The following is a 16976-nucleotide window of genomic DNA, read 5'->3' as shown; positions in this document are numbered from 1 at the left end:
CTGTCTCAAATAATGTACAAAGAAGATTGATCTTTAGAAAAATGATTCTTAGAAAAAGAAGACCCTTAATCCAAAATCCAATTACATTTAGTATAATAATTAGAGAAGTAAAATAATTCATTTTAGGACAGATTTCTAACAAAAAATTGTTTAGTATAACCTTCAAATATGCAGATAATTCAATAACCAGAATGATAAATTTTCCAAGAGTGCTAGGTTTACTGGATGCATTTCTTCTTTAAATGTACATTTTATGAGTGTCTAGAAAAGGTGTTATTAATCCTTTTTATCTTACAGAACCTTTTGGCAGTCAGATGAATACTACAGACCCCTTTTCAGAATGCCTTTAAATAACTGAGGGAAATGCTAAATTTCAGCTGAGGTTAGTAAAAAGAAAAAATGTAATTTTTTTTTCTCATTCTAGTTCACTCATTCCAAGAAATCTATCCAGAGACCCCAGGGGAATCTGTGGATACCAGATTCCAAGCCCCTGGCCTATAATAGTCAAAGAAAGCAAAATCTACAATTTAACCCCATTCAAAAAAAATTAAAAATATCTATTGAAAGAAGAAATACTTGTCAAGGATTAACCCTCTACTTTTCTCCAACCTTCAATGTAATTATGAATGATTCCAAAATAAACATTATTTTAGAAGAGCTTGAAGTTTTTATCATCTTATGACTGAAATTCTCCTTTAGAATAACTATCAAACAACAAGAATGAATGCTTTCAAATATGGAACAAACTACATTTTTTACTTTCAACACCTGGTGTCACCAGCATAACACAGTACATTTTTATAAACACCCCATACTGTGTGTGCCACAATGTGAAGGCTGCTAGGACTTTAGGAAAGGAGTAGAGCTGTTGAAGTTCAAATGAAATAATCCATAAATATGATTTTTACCATATTACCAAGTAATTACCATTAAGTTTTTTACTTTAGCTCTTAATGATGCAATGAAAGGATTAAAATAACAAACAACTTTAAATAAACATTTTATATAAACCATACTTCAGAAATGATACATCCCAGGACTTGTAATTACATGTCAACTGTGTTTTACTTAAACTCCCAACATTTAAAATTAATTTTTGCTTAAATCACGTATATCAAAGATATAAATTTTTAAATGCCAAAAGAATCTCTTTGTGTAACTACTTTGTTCCTTAAAAGTAATATTTATATAGGTTTGAATTCAAGTGAGAAAAGGACTCAAAAAGAACAAAAATAATGATATAGAAATAGTGAATAAAGGTGTAACTGCTGATTTCCAAAAAGCAATTCATTAAAAGTTGAAAGCATACCACTTTTCACCTTACTTCATGGATACAATAGAAAACTCACTTAACTTCTAAATTTACAGCTTGGGAAGTCATTATGGGACAACATGAGGAAAACAGCTCTAGTATCTGATATCTTCAAATTATATTTTGTAATGACATCAATGTTCATTTTAGAAATGTTGTTCTTAATCTTTTTCACATGATAACCACTAAGGCTGCCTTTGATGCCTGCCACCATTGTTAATGCTGAATATGAAATTACTAAAAGGCACGAGAATCCCAAAGTGTAAACAGGTTGCTTTTAACAATATACCTATTTCCAGGTGTGGGGTAGCTCTAATGATTTTTTTAGTTAAAATTTTTTTTTTTAATTTTCTCAAAAGAAAATTCTCATTAGATATATCAGTGAGTGTGTATTACATCACAGTGATATAATTTAAAGCAGAGGTGTCAAACTTGAGCTTGGGGGGGAGCAAAATTCGTGAAACAGATTAAATTGTATTTGGGGGAATAAAAACAGAATAAAAAACAATATTAATTAGTGGTTTTCTAAGTAAATATGGAGCCTGCAAGGATCTGTTTCTACCTGAGTCTGACACCACTAGTATGAAAGACTATCATATAAAACAAAAATTCTAACATCGGGCTCCTTCCCTCTTCCCATCTTCCTACTCCCTCTTGCCCTTTCCAGGCATACACACCATACCTCCTTTCTGGTCTACTCTGTTAGAATATAAGCTCCTAAAGGGTGGAGACTGTTTCACTTTTGTCTTTGTAAACCCAAAGCCTAGCTCCACACCTGGCGAATAGTAGAGACTTAATAAATGCTTGTTGGTTGTTGATTTATTGAAAAAATATAGCAAATTAGCACACTACACCACTCTCACATCCTCTCTTGCTTCCAGTCCCCTGCCCTGAATTGACACATCAAATCACCTACTTTTCTTATTTAGAAAAATTATGTGTTCCAATTTGGGATTAGAGGAAATTCCCCTGGCTTGTTCCTATCAATATAAGTGGCATTCTATATGAGTAAATCTCTTAACTTAATCTAACATCCTGTTATAGTGATAATGGAAGACTAAAAAAGCCTTGTTAATTACTGACATGATCAGAAGTTTAGGTTTATTCCTTCCAAATGATTCCAGAGTGATCACTGATACTTTCTTTTCTCTCCTCACATTCAAATCTTTCACTCTTTCTAACCATAATCAAGAATATAAATTCCCACCACTCACTTCATAAAGCAAGACATAGACAAGAAATATCAAATCCTTAGAATATTCCCTTAAGTGACCCCTTTTCCTCTCAATCCTGTTTAGCCAATTTCTACTTCTGTATTTTAAAAATAGCCAGCGAATTATTTGCTAATAACTGCTAAGCAAGTGCATCTGCATATTCTTTCCTGAAGGCTCTGCTTCTCATCTCAGATTCCTTATAGAATAAACCCCAAGTAAGAGCTACTTCTGTTTCACAGTTAACTCCCCCAGAAAAACTCAAAGTATGGTCAGACACTATCACTATTACTTTAAATTAGGGCAATTCTTTAAAAGGCTTCTCCATAAGCAAACAGTTACTACTAAAAGGCTACTATGAGATGGACATCATCTAGTCTTTCTCAAGGAAAGAACCATCTATCTTGAATGGTTTAGACATTTGCTGAAGCACATGGTCACTCCAACTATTATGAGGGAGCACTGAGGAAGAAAAAGAACAGTATGGCACAAGCACTGCAGGCTGCCAACACAAAGGGAAAGAAGAAGCAAAGTAATTTCTTAGGAGCATTGGATTTTAGATCTGGAAGAGATCTTTTAAAAATTATCTAGACTAATTATTATTTAACAGATGAGAAAATCTAGTAGTCCAGGAAAAGGACAGACTGGAATTACTATCCTACTCAAGGCAGCAGGGGAAAGATTTTTGATGGCATTTTGAGAAATGTCATTTTGAAGGATCAGAGACATTTATTTATGGAAGAAAAAACTACTTAGGAAGCAAGACTTTATTATATGGGAAGCAAACCTACTTTTCAGGAATAATATTCTCCCTTTTCAAAGAAAATATTAAAGCCTTTATTGTTAAGAACTCTAAATTCGTTATAGTAAAATTTCTCTAAAAAGCTGAACATGTGTGTGTGTGTGTGTGTGTATATATATAATGTGCATATATATATAATGATATATATAATGTGCATATACATATCTATATTTGAGAGCACACTGCCACCAGATGGCGGTAAGTGCCTCAGCAGTATGGTTTGGTCTGTCAGATTTAAGCATAGGTGTGCTTAATTAGCTGTTAAGAATGATTAACACTTTCCCATTCATCAGACTTTTAAATTTAAAAATGTAACTTTATTAAAGAAGTCGACCTTAAAACAACATTACAACACTTAAAGACTATACATAAAGAGAAATTAATTCTAACTTATCACGAAAGATAATTTGGAGTCATGGGATTTAGGTTCAAATCCTGACTATGCTGCTTGTGACCTGTGTGATCACAGGGCAAGCCACTTCTTTGGAGGCCCCAAGCTACTCATCTGTAAACAGTTAAACTAGAATATTTATTGAGTCCCTTCCTAGTTTAAATGTATTAAGTTCCTATGAAGTTCCTTACTAATACATAATTTCTACCTTAATCTTATGCACATAACTTGATTAGAAACTTCCTTTGTGAAAATGATACAAGTTGGAGAGGATGTGGGAAAACTGAGACACTAATGTACTGTTGGTGGAGCTGTGAACTGATCCAACCATTCTGAAGAGTAATTTGGAGCTATACGCAAAGGACAATAAATCTCTGCATGCCCTTTGATCTAGCAATACCATTGCTGGGTCTGTATCCCAAAGAGATAAATAAAAAAATTTAAAAAAAGGGAAAAGCACCTATATGTACAAAAATATTTACAGTAGCTCTATTTGTGGTGTCTAAGAATTGGAAATTGAGGAGATATCCATCAATTGGAGAATGGCTGAAAAAGTTGTCGTACATGATTTTTATAGAATATTATTGTGCTATAAGAAATGATGAGGGGGCAGCTAGATGGCACAATGGAATGGAGCTCGAGCCTTGGAGTCAGGAGGATCTGAGTTCAAAACTGGCCTCGGACACTTGACACTTAATAGCTGTGTGACCCTGGGCAAGTCAGTGAACCCCACTGCAAAAGAAAGAAAGGAAGGAAGGAGGGAAGGAAGGAGGGAAGGAAGGAGAGAAGGAAGGAAGGAAGGAAAGAAGGAAAGAAAGAAATGACAAGCAGGATAAATTAAGAAAAACCTGGAAAGACTTACATGAACTGATCTTACAGAATGGAGAACATAGTATACAGTAACAGCAATATTGTCCAATGAACAACTATGAATGACTTTAGCTATTCTCAGCAATCCAATGATCCAAGACAATCCCAAAGGAATCATGATGAAAAATATTATCCGCCTCCAGAGAAAGAACAGATAGCATCTGAATATAGATCAAAGCATACTATTTTTCGTTTTTTTTGTTTAATTTTCTTACAAAAAAATGACCAATATGGAAATATATTTTACATGACTGCCAATTTATAACCGACATCAGATTCTTTATCATCTTGGTGAGGGGTGAAGTGGAGAGCCAGAATTTGGAACTCAAAACTTTTTTTAAAAGTATGTTAAAATTGTGTTTATATGTAATTGGGGAAAATTTTTTTTATAATGAAAATTATCTAGGAGGTCATTTGTCCTCAACTGTCATAATTTAAAATTTTTTTTATTCTGAACTTACACACACACACAAAAGCAAAAAAAATTCCCATGAACATGTCCATATACACAGAACACAAAAATGATTGTATATGGAACTGTGAATCTCCATTTCACACTGTATGCTTTTTTAAAAAGTATATAATGAACATGTTACTTTCAAAACTATCCTACTTATCTGTGCTTCCTTTCACTTTGTGTATTTTTAAAGTATTTTAATATCCCTCTTTTGGGGAGGTATCACAACTGCTAACCACGCCCTTTCTCTCCCCTATACCCACCACCCCTCCCTCAAATAAAAATAAAAGAAAAAAAGCCCTTGCAACAAACATAGTTAAGCTGAACAAATCCACACAATGTCCAAAAACATCTATCTTGTTATGTACCATGGATTCATCGTCTCATTCATGGGGTAACATTCTTCATTACAGGTTGTCTGGTGATGAGGCAGGTTACTGCTTTGCTCAGAACTCTTAAGTTTTTCAATATTGCTTTTCTTTACAGAGTTGTACTTGTATATTGTTTTCATAGTTTCACATACTTCACTGTGCAACAATTGAAACTTCCCAAGCTTCTCTGAAATTGTCTCTTTTGTCATTTCTTATGGCACAATATTCCATTTCATTCATACAATTTGTCCAGCCATTGCCTGACTAATGAGCACACTCTTAACTTCTAGTTCTTTACTTTTTATTTTAATCCCCTCTTCACGGCCAGTGTTTGTTTTATGACGACTATTCCCTGCCTGATATTATTCTCCCTCTTAACCTGCCCCCTCCCCCCACCAATCTTTACTTGCTACTCTGTTGAGTTTAATGTAGTTCTATGCTACATTCATTGTGTTTGAGTGTGTGTCTAAGTGTGTTTAACCCTCCTCTGTACGGAACAGATAAAAGTGATGGTCATCTGATGTCCCCCTAACCTTTCATTTATGTTTACATACTCTTCTAACCATATACCTCAATTATGAGAAACAGGTGTCACCCCTTTTCTTCCTTCTTTCTGAGCCAGTGTATTCTTTTTACCCTCCCTTCCTTTTCCCCTCTTAAAACCCTCATATCAGGACCATGCTATCTCTAGGACCTCTTTTTTTCTTATTTAACTCCCTCAGTACTTTTTGAAAAAAATTAAGGTTCTAATAAGACAACAATTTCTTCTCCCCTTATTAAAATATTGGCATGGCATTATCACACAGCCCCCTCCAACTGCTTGAATTTATTTTTCTAAGTTTCTCGAGACCCTAGAGTTTGCATTTCAAAGTTCCTACTCAGCTTTTGTCTTTTAATCAGGAAAGCTTTAATTGTTAACTCTATGTGAATGAATACAAATCCGTATTTCTACTCCTCTCCTTTTCTTCCTCCCTCTCTTCCTGAGATTCCTTTCTTGAATTTCCAACTGCCTGATACAGATCTCCTATCTTGGATGTTCTGCTTGCACATGAAACTCAACATAGGTAAAACTGAATTATCTTCTCCCCTTCCGCAGAATGTGTCCTTCCTGTAAAATTCTTTATTTAAAAAGAGCAGTAATGTATAGTGGAAATAGTACTGGGCCAATTATCTGCCAAGGGTGTTATTAAAAGAAAAAAAAAAAATCGGGGCAGCTAGGTGGTGTAGTGGATAGAGCAATGGCCCTGGACCCAGAAAGACCTGAGTTCAAATCCAGTGTCAGACCAGACACTTGACACTTACTAGCTGTGTGACCCTGGGCAAGTCACTTAACCCCAACTGCCTTGCAAAAAAAAAAAAAAAGAAAAGGAAAAAAAACTATCCATACAAAAATATTCATAACTGCTTTGTTTCTAATAGCAAACAGAGGTGATAACACCTGTTCTTTCAGTGATCAAAGGGCACTGCTGTGCCTCCTTGATTTTCAAGCAGTGAATATTTAAGTGTTCCTGAACAAGGTCTATCAGTTTTTTAAAAATTTGTTAAAAACTAAGGTGAAAATGGTACTTAAGAAATTCTACAGAGTATATGGTCATACTGAAATTAGGCTGTTTTATGTCTTAGTGTGGCCACATCTGGGACTAGTCCTATGTCTCTAAAGAGACATCAGGACTCTAGGCTAAAGAATTTGTCTATTAGGGACATTTCCTACTCCAGATCAATTTTGCAACCCAAATTATGCTCTCTGAGTTAATTCTTGGCAAACTAGATCAAACTGGACAATCCTCTTAATCCTCCACTGGATCTGTGAAGGAGCTGTAGCTTTAACTAGGAATTTTGGTGCACGGCACACCTTCAGGGAGACTGGAGGTTGCCAGAGTTGGGGAAGGAAAGAAAAGTCAAGAGTTAAGCTAGGGAGAAACTCCTAAGCTAAGGTGGTGGGAGAGGGGGAAATTGGCCTCAGGATTCCTCCCTCCAGCACAATAGCCTTTACAATCATGGCTCCAAGTCTGGCTTTTGTGTGAATTGTTACAAAATGGACCAAAACACCACAACATACCTAGCTACAGAAAAATTTCCATTAAAATAAATTCATTCTAGATTTCAACCTGCAGTGCTCTTATTTGAAGCAAAAATCAATAGGACAGAATTCCACTACAACTAAAGAATTACAACAATCCATTTAAAGTCCTTGGAATGGAATTTAGTCTATGCTATTATTTTTGGTAGTTATGCCATGAAGTCCAAGTCCTTCACCATTCTTCATGGTTCTGACTTCCTTCAAAGCTGAAGCAAACCTCACATTTGTTGCAAACCTGGTAACTTTTCTGTTTCAGTAGGCCTTATCCCTAACAGCAAGTCTTATTTTATTTTGGTTCCCAGGGAAGTGGTCCAATGTTTATTTTTATATCCTATTTAAAGAATTTCAATGCAAAGTATAAATTTTTTTTTAAGGCAATTGGGGTTAAGTGACTTGCCCAAAGTCACACAGTTAGTAAGTGTCAAGTGTTTGGTCTGAGGCCGGATTTGAACTCAGGTCCTCCTGACTTCAGGGCCGGTGCTCTATCCACTGTGCCACCTCGCTGCCCCAAAGTATAAATTTCTAAAAGCATGATTAACTCATAACCAATATCTCCACTAACTACTATTCAGACACTTATTCTGTAACCCTGGGCATGTCATTTAACCTTTCTCAGGCTCAGTCTCCTCAACTGCCAAATGAGATATCATGGCACCTGACTCATGGAGTTGTTGCAAACCTTAAAGCACTATACAAATGTGAGATATTCTTATTTCAAGTTGTTAGAGGATAACCAAACTAATATAAACAACAAACTCTGAAGAGTAACCATACCTTGACATTGCCAAATCAAGCACTGATGGCACCTCCTGGAAGGAGGAATGGGGGAAGGGAACTTGGAGGAGCAGGAAGCTCATATGATATCCTTATTAAACTCTTACAGTCCTCTGAAACTTCCATAGGGGCTCTCCCTTATATCATACCACTTAAGTCTACTCTGTTTCATCAGGGTTAGAGAAGAAAACAAGGAGGATACCAGGGTTTAATGAAGTGGCTTTAAGCCACTTCTAAAACCTGCATTAGAAAGTACTTAACCAAGAGATTTGAGGGTCCACAAATCCTAGCCTTTCCAATTGCCTGCAATTGTACCAATTAATTTGAGTTAAAAAGCAAACACTTTTGGGAGGGTTAAGCAGTAGGGTACTCTCAGTTAGTCACCGATCAAGGTTAGAAAAGCAAATTGATTAAACTAATCCAGAGTAAAAGGCAATTACAGAACGTTAGGTTTGAAATGAGGAAGTAAGAGTTACCTTTGTAACATGGGAAAAGGCAAGAATGAATGACGCTACAGCAGGGAAGGCGATTAGGAAGCAGCACGACTGTATCATGACGGTAGAGAGGGAGGCAATTGATGCTGTCACCATCTCTAGTTTGCCCCTATTCCTTTCCCTTCCCTCATTTTCCTATTAGTGGAAAGAAGGGCAAACCATTTTCCCTAGTCCTAGAAAAGAACCTTCCTGCTACATTTCTATCTCTTAACTCCCAAATACCATAAGCAATATTTGTCTTTCACTAGTTTCTAATCCCCTCCAAAATCTATAGTCTGAAACACTTGAAAAGCTCCCTGTTCCTCCTCCTCTAGCTCATCTGCTGATGTGAACTGGCTTTTCACTGAAAAACACAGAAACCTGGAGATGCTTTGCAAGGAAGGACCTGGAAGTAATCTGTTCAGGCAAAACAAAAGGTAGGCACAGGGATTAATAAAAAAAATGAGGTTCTTTAACGAAGCCCATGTTTCTTGAAATAAAATGTGTATACATTAAATAAAAATACTTAATGCATATACACATCATATATTATTTGTATATGTATGTGTGTATATCTATATATACATACACACAGATATTTACTACTAGTGTATATGAGACAATGTCCTCTTACAAATAAGTTGTAATACAATGGGATGTAATACTTTTGGAGCATTACTTTTACCTATCTTGTCTACAAGAAGGATGGAAAAGTAAACACTTTACAAGTGTGTCCCCAACAGTTTGCTCTTTTTTTTTTTTAAACCTCCACCTATTACTGAAGCACAATATTTAAGTACACAGCAGAGTTTGAAAAAAATTCATTTGGTAATACTAAAATGGAAATAGTGAAATCCCTTAATGTATAAATTTAATGCTCTCAACTCTTCTAGATACAACCAACAGCAGAATGAAATATAAACTACAGATGTTATAATCCTTCGTCTTTTACAAATCATCTTAATCCCAAGGCATCCAAATTCAAAAAGCACGTGATGTTGCATTGTTTTGGGTGATATGTGGTGTTCAGCACAGTTGTAAAATGACAGAAACATCTGAGGAAATTAGAGAATCCTCAGACTAGTCAGTAAGAGCAAAAACGAGCACCTTTTAGAAACTTTTTACAGATGGTTTACATAAACTGTAGTATACAAGATTATGTAACTCTTCAGCAATTTAGTGGATTGACGTATGAAAATTTTGCCTACTATGATAAAAAGTCCTCCTATTCACAATTCACAATAAAATCCTCAAGAAGGGAACATCTTGTGTGTAATATTACTGAGATAATAGTATTAAAGAGGTTTGAACGCTGCCTCAATAAGTTATTACAATATATTCATCAAGTTTTATTTTAAAAGTAGTTGATACTTTAGGGAGGTAATGTCTGTCACCTGGGGAAATAGAGTCAAGACTTGGAATAAAAAAGACCTGGGTTCAAATCCCACCTCTTACAGTCACTAGGACCTATAATCATCAGGTTACTTAATATCTCTGACCTTTATTTTTCACATATATAAAAAAGAATAGTAACAAAAATCTAGTACCTACCTCAAAGATTGCTATGAGCCTCAAATGAGATAATGTATGTAGTAAAGCATTTTGCAATCTTTAAGGTGCTATATGAACATATCACTATTACTTATAAGCAACTTTCTACTTGTCATACATCTTTTAATTGCTCTACTACATATATTATCTCATTTGAGGCTCTTATTTCTAAAATTGAATTCCTCTTCTTTCCCCCCAAACCATCTATCTGCCCCTCGGGATTTACCTACTTCTAGCAAACAATAAGACTTCGTCTCTTGGGAAAGCCCTATAATCTAACTTTACAAAACACTAAGGACAAAAACAGAACCCAAAGAAAAATGTAAAGCAGACAGGCGAGAATCTTTTTTTTTTTAATAATAACTCTAACGAATGCTACTTAATCATTTTCAATAAGTAAAACCACCATTAAACATTAGAGCAATTTTTAAAGCTTTCATTCATTTGTCCACTAATTAAATGGAAATGACAACAGCAGGAAGGGGCGGTTAATACTTTAAATGATGGAAAATAGGATTACAATTTAAATTACAATTAGAGCTTTTGGAGTTCAGATAAAAGATTAGAAACAAACAAAAAATGAAATAGAGAAAAAGTAAAATCTAGAGATCTATTTACTGAAATCCCTCCCACTTCAAATCTCTTCTGTTTCATAAAACTATTCCCAACTGATTAGAAGCAAACTGATTTCCCAGATACAAACAAATAACTGAAGTTCTTTACATCATGGAATACATATCTTTACCATATTAAAAATGCAATTTGCTCTCCACTTTCTCTCTGAGAAACCATATATTCTCATGGCTTTAATTCCCATCTCCACGTGGATGAATACCAAATCTGTTTCTAGTCCTAACCTCTATTCAAAGCTCCTTTGCTTTCATCCATGTCCCATCTTCTAAGGATGGGTATGCCAGTAGGCAACAAACTGCTGGCAAGATTCCCAAGTGTGACCCAAACCAGATTAAAATGTAACTGGGAAATGTTTACAAAATAAAAATACAATAAAACATAGATAAACTTAATTTGTGTTTTTCTAAGTCAATATGCACTATAGGGATCCATCTGAGTTTGATACCTCTAATCTCAATAATCTCACCAGTTCCAAAGAGTTTAATTACACAGAAAACAGCCAAATCTACATATGGTCCTAATTTCTCTCTCGGGCTCCAGTCCTGAATTACCAACTGATTATCACATATTACTACCTGGATTCGTAAACTCAGTAGGTTGAATAAGGAACTCATTGTCTCCAAAACCTCCCCCAACTCCAAATGCATTATTTCTGCAAAGGCACCATCATTCTTTCAGTCACTTTTTTTAAACTGGTCAATATCCACTCTTTCCTCTTACATATCAAATCATTTGCCAAGTCTTATCTAGTCAACCAGTTCAATAAACATTTATTTAGAGCCTACTATGTGCTAGGCACTGTGCTAAGCATTGGAATTACAAAAAAAGGCAAAAGATAATCCCTGCCCTTTGAGGAACTCACAATCCAATGGGGGAGACAACAAGCAAACAAATATAAATGTGTACAACAGGTTACATAAAAGTTAAATAGGAAATAATTAAGGAATACCTAGGAATAATAATTAGGAATTAATTAAAAGAGAAAAAGGATTAGAGTTATGAAGGATTAGGAAAGGCTTCCTGTAGAAGGTGGGATTTTGGTTGGTCCTTGAAGGAAGCCAGGAGGCAGAAATGCAAAGGGACAGAATTCCAAATCTGGGTGGACAGAAAAAATACTCAACACCAAAAGATGGAAGTACTTGTACATGGAATAGAAAAGAAGCCAGTGTCACAGGATCAAAAAGTCTACGGTGGGTAATAAGGTACAAAAAGACTGGAAAGGTGGAAGAGGGCTAGATCATAAAGGGATTTGAATTCCAAAAAAGGATTTTGCATATTTGATCCTAGAAGCTATAGCTATAGGGAGCTATAGGGAGACAAATGTTGTTTACTGACTTGGGAAGTGACATGATTGGACCTGTGCTTTAGGAAAATCACTTTGTCAGCTAAATGGAGGAGGGGGGGGGGGGGGGGGATGAGGTAAGCAGACCTACAGCATGCTATTGCAAAGGCCCAAATATGAAGTGATGAGGGCCTGCATTGAAGTGGCAGCAGTACTTGAGTGCTCAAACTAAAACCTACTAAACTACATACTAAAACCACACACACACACACACACACACACACATCTGTGTCAAACCATGGCCTTTTCTAATGTGCGGCAGGAAGGGAGACAGTTTGGAACTTAAAATGTAACAAAAAATAATGAATTAAATTAAATTTTTAAAAAATCTTTAAAAAAGAAAACCAAAGATCTGATATCGGGTGGTCCAGAGAGGAGGAAAAGAGGAGCAAGAACAGACCACTTGAATTACAGATTATAACAACTAGCATTCACATAAAATGTTAAGGTTTGCAAAATGATTACATACATATATATGATATGCATATATACATATATACACACACATACACATACACAAATATGTTATATATATATATACACATACATTTACATATATGTATAAAATCTCATCTGAACCCCATAACAACTTGCAAAATAGGTGCTATTACTATCTCCATTTTATATTTAAGGAAACTGAGACCAAGAGAGAATAAGTAAATTGCTCAGGGTCATACAACTATTGATTGAAGTAGGAGTTAAATTTCAGCCTTCTTGATTTCAACCCCAGTGCTCTATCTAATCAGCAACCCAGGTGCCTACTAATGAATTTGGGGGATTGAAAGAAAGGGAGAAAAAAGTATGAAAGGATATGACACAGAAATAAGCAACTAAGAATTATAAACATGAATATGAATGGATGAATTCATCCATAAAAGGAAGGGCAGCAGAACAGATTTGAAAGAGCAATATATTGTTTATAAGATGTAAAAGGATTCATTCACAACTTAATGACCTGAAGCAAAATTTACTGAGCTTCAGGCAAATTAAAAAAATCAGTAACAGTGAGGGAATTGAGGGGATTAGCAATCATGATCCCAGACAAATCAGGAGTAAAAACAGATATTGTTTTGAAAGTTAAGCAAGGAAAATATTATGCCTAAAGACTTAATAGATAATAAAATATCAATAATGAACATATGCAATTAGTATTGTATCTAGGTATTTAAAAGAAGAAAAACCTCACCAAATTACAAGAAGAAATAGCAAAATTATAATGACTGGGAACCTTAATGTGCTCCCTTTCAGACCTTGACAAGTTCAACAAAAAGATAAACAGGAAATAAATTTAATAGAATTTTTAAAAAGTTAGATATGCTAGATCTCTGATGTGAATGCATAGGAACAGAAAGAAACATACATATTTCTCCACTATGTTTGACAGCCTTATAGAAACTAACCTTGGTGAGAGAACATAAAGACTTAATAAACAAATGCAGAAGTAATAAATATATCCTTTATTGACCAAATGCAATAAAATTAATCATCAATAAAGAACATAGGAAGAATGAATGGAAATGAAAGGATTTTCACTTTAAAAATTGGTAATTCAAAAAACAAAATTTAGGAATAATAATACAAGGAAAGCTTTTATAATTTATTTGTGAGAGTGGGGGGAGTAGGTGATAGGGATATCAAAAAGGGAAAGAAAAGAATATTAACAAAACATGTTTAAAAACAGAAGATAGGAAAATAAAATTTAGAAAGGGACACAGACAAACAGGGCAGTATTGGACTTAGGAAGTTAAACTTAGGTGTAATTTTTTTAAAAAGCCAAGCTGTATATAATAGATTCACAATGTCATATATAATTCCCTTGTTTTGTCCTTTGTATACAGAAATGTTAATATTTATTGATTCTTGACATGTTTAGAATAAAAAAGAAGCTGTAATTTTAAATTAACTATAGAGAGACCTGGATTAGGTGGCAAAGAAGTGAATAAAGAGAGAGCAAAGATGACAGAAAAAGATAACAAGTGAAGGAGGCAAGCTCATCTGTATAGGGGTTAGTTTCAGCAAGAGAAAGCCTACCTCTTCATCTGAAAATGGAACAAAGAAGGAGGAAAGAATGGAGTATAATGAAAAAAATTTTGAGATCTGGAGTGAGAGATAAGAAGCAAACCACAATGAACAGCATCTCAGGAAAGTAGGTGGGAAGGTTTTCTTTCTGCTGAAAAAGGGAGAGAAGAGAAGGAAGAATGGGAAAAAGTGGGGAGGGTGGAGAAACTTCCATTCATGAAACATTTGTCATTATTCCTTCACCAACTTTATCTTTTCATTTTATAGTAACCCCAATTTAAAACCCTTTATGGATCCCAAGGTCATTCCAGAGTTGACTGTAGTTAGGGAAATTCTGGCCTGATTATATCACATGCATTTTCCCACATCTTTATCCAATGGATCCATTCCATTTAAATAGCACTTTTAATCCTTCCACTCAGGAGAAAGATACATATGCCAAAAATCGAGTGATCAGCATAGATATTTAACCTACTGAAATTTTTCTGTGCCTCAGTTTATAAAAAGAAGAAATGAGACTATCTTAAAGACTCATTACCCCAGATCCAAACAAGAGCTAAACAAGTAAAGCGCCTGCCTCAGGGATGCAAATTTGAGGAGGGGTAGACAGGAAAATACATAAAATATTTATCTACTATCCCAAACCAACATTCCATTAGGATAGGATGGGATAGTAGCAAATTTATAGTCTTGCCTCAGGCACAAAATTAGCTAGTTAATGTTCTGTCTCTAGCTCAAACATTCTAACAGCCTACTTAGTGACAAACCAATTTACAAATTGATTTAGTGACAAATAAATTCTAATGGCATAGTGACCTTCCCTCTTTCCCCCTGTATCGTACACACTGGGACTATACAGTGATTAACAGTGAAATAACTAAATTGCCAAGGAAGAAAGAGTCATAGGTGCTTAGGGGAAAGTAAAGCGACTAATGAACCTTTCATAGTCCATCTTAAAAATAGAAAATCCTAATGGAATGAAAATAGTACTAATCTTGGGAGGTCTGATTTCAAATCCTACCTGTGACATTTACCTAGCTGCCCCACCATAAGTAAGTTAAGTGCCTATCTGGACCAGTTTCTTCAGCTCTAAAAGGGGGATAATAAAATCTTTAGTATCTACTTCAAAAGGTTATTGTAAGATTCAGAAGAGATAGTGAGCAAAGATCTTCCCAAATTATAAAACACTATATAATAAGGTCAATTTTAGGCTTGGGGTTTTGTTTTTTTTTCATCTCCTTACCTTAGACATCCCTAGATCTATATTCCCTGTGTCTGTGCTTTGTTCACTAAATGTTTAACATGGTACAAACTGGCACCATAGAAACAACTCAATGAAAAGATTATTTCGGACAGCTAGGTGGCACAGTGGATAGAGCTCTGGCCTTGGAGTCAGGAGGACCTGAATTCAAATTTGACCTCAGACACTTGACACTTAGCTGTGTGACCCTGGGCAAGTCACTTAACCCTGATTGCCTCACCAAAAAAAAGCAAAAAAAAAAAAAAAAAAGGTTATGTCTCTGAACGGGAATTCATACCTTTCCATCCCATTCAGTTTCCAGTGTTTTTATCTATTTCTCCTTTGTTGCCTGTGGAAAAAGAAATAAAACCAACGTTCTTTTATCAAGTTTTATCCATTCTTTCTCTCCTGAGTGGGGAAAACTTTCCAATGCTGACCACCTGAAAACCACTAACAATTATTTCTTCCAGGGATGATAAGCACATTATAGCATGGCGTCTCCTTTTGGGTGCATGGACGCCTTTGGGGGTTCGGTGACGCCTATGCACTCAATTCTCTGACCAAAATGCAAAACTTTGGTTATTGGTGAGTGAAAATAAAGAAGTGATTTTCTTCCTCTCCAAGTTCACCGGCCCTACCCCAGCCCCACCCCCGCCCCAATCTATCCACCAGATTAAGAACCTCTGCCTCACAGAGCGAAAAGCAAGGCAGCAGACCGTTGGGGGCCCCTACAGAGAACGAAACCAACCGAGAAGGGAGGGGAGGGCTGGGGTTGGAGGGAAAGCGGAGTGGAGGAAATGCGCGCCCTTCCCCCACCACGTGGGAGGCCCAACTTCCTGAACTTGGAGGGGAGGGGGAGCGCGCACGAGCGACTAGGCCCGACCCAGAAAAGGGAGAACGAACCCGCCTAGTCACTCACCAGGTCCCTGGGCTCAGAGTCTGCGCCCGCCATTTCTGTTATGCGATCCGGTCCACGCACGCACGTACGGACGTATGGGCGCACGCCGACGCCCTACACCCTTCTCCCCACCTTTACCAGCCCCCGCCCGCCAACCGTGCGAGCCTGAGCCTTTAATTAACCAGTCACAAGCGACGACCCCCGACTTATGGGGAGGCAGCGCGCGGCTCGCCAACGGGCTCCCCGCGTGGGCCTCGAGGTCTGGCGGGAGGCGGAAGCGGCCACGCGAACACACGCTCACCGAGCCCACCTTATCAAGAAGCGGGTGGTGCCCTTATCATAAATATGAAAGTTAGAAAAAGAGACTTTTCAAAGGCAGGGAGCCAAATAAATGGAATTCAAGGTGGAAGAGCGTGTGCCTGTCTCTGGCCCACCCCGAGCGTGAGGGGCCACCCATGGCCTCCTCCGGGTCCGCAGGGAAGACTCGGGAGGGCCGGGGCGCGCTGTGAGACAGGCAGGAAATGAAAAAGTCTAGTCAGGTAGAGGAAATGG

General features: G+C 36.5%; 1 protein-coding gene across 5 annotated transcripts in view; it reads right to left on the bottom strand.

The window, feature by feature from the left end:
• The window catches only part of GGACT (gamma-glutamylamine cyclotransferase), a 71547-nt gene extending 54903 nt beyond the window's left edge, over positions 1-16644 (bottom strand). For 2 of the 5 annotated variants that reach the window (XM_027854100.1, XM_027854102.1), the window contains exons 1-2: positions 16446-16464; positions 15825-15875 (exon numbers count right to left, since the gene is read on the bottom strand). Coding sequence is in view for 2 of the 5 variants with exons in the window: in XM_027854099.1 (XP_027709900.1) it covers positions 15825-15837 (13 nt within the window). In the remaining 3 variants the exon portion in view is untranslated. Of the gene's footprint in view, positions 1-15824; positions 15876-16445 lie in introns of all 5 variants that reach the window. The other 3 variants (XM_027854103.1, XM_027854099.1, XM_027854101.1) reach the window with 3 other exon arrangements.
• Between the last annotated feature and the right edge of the window lie 332 nt (positions 16645-16976).

Source organism: Vombatus ursinus, unplaced genomic scaffold (assembly GCF_900497805.2).
Source record: "Vombatus ursinus unplaced genomic scaffold, bare-nosed wombat genome assembly UNPS02010304.1, whole genome shotgun sequence".
Lineage (NCBI taxonomy): Eukaryota > Metazoa > Chordata > Mammalia > Diprotodontia > Vombatidae > Vombatus > Vombatus ursinus.
This window is presented reverse-complemented; position numbering and strand designations above follow the sequence as displayed.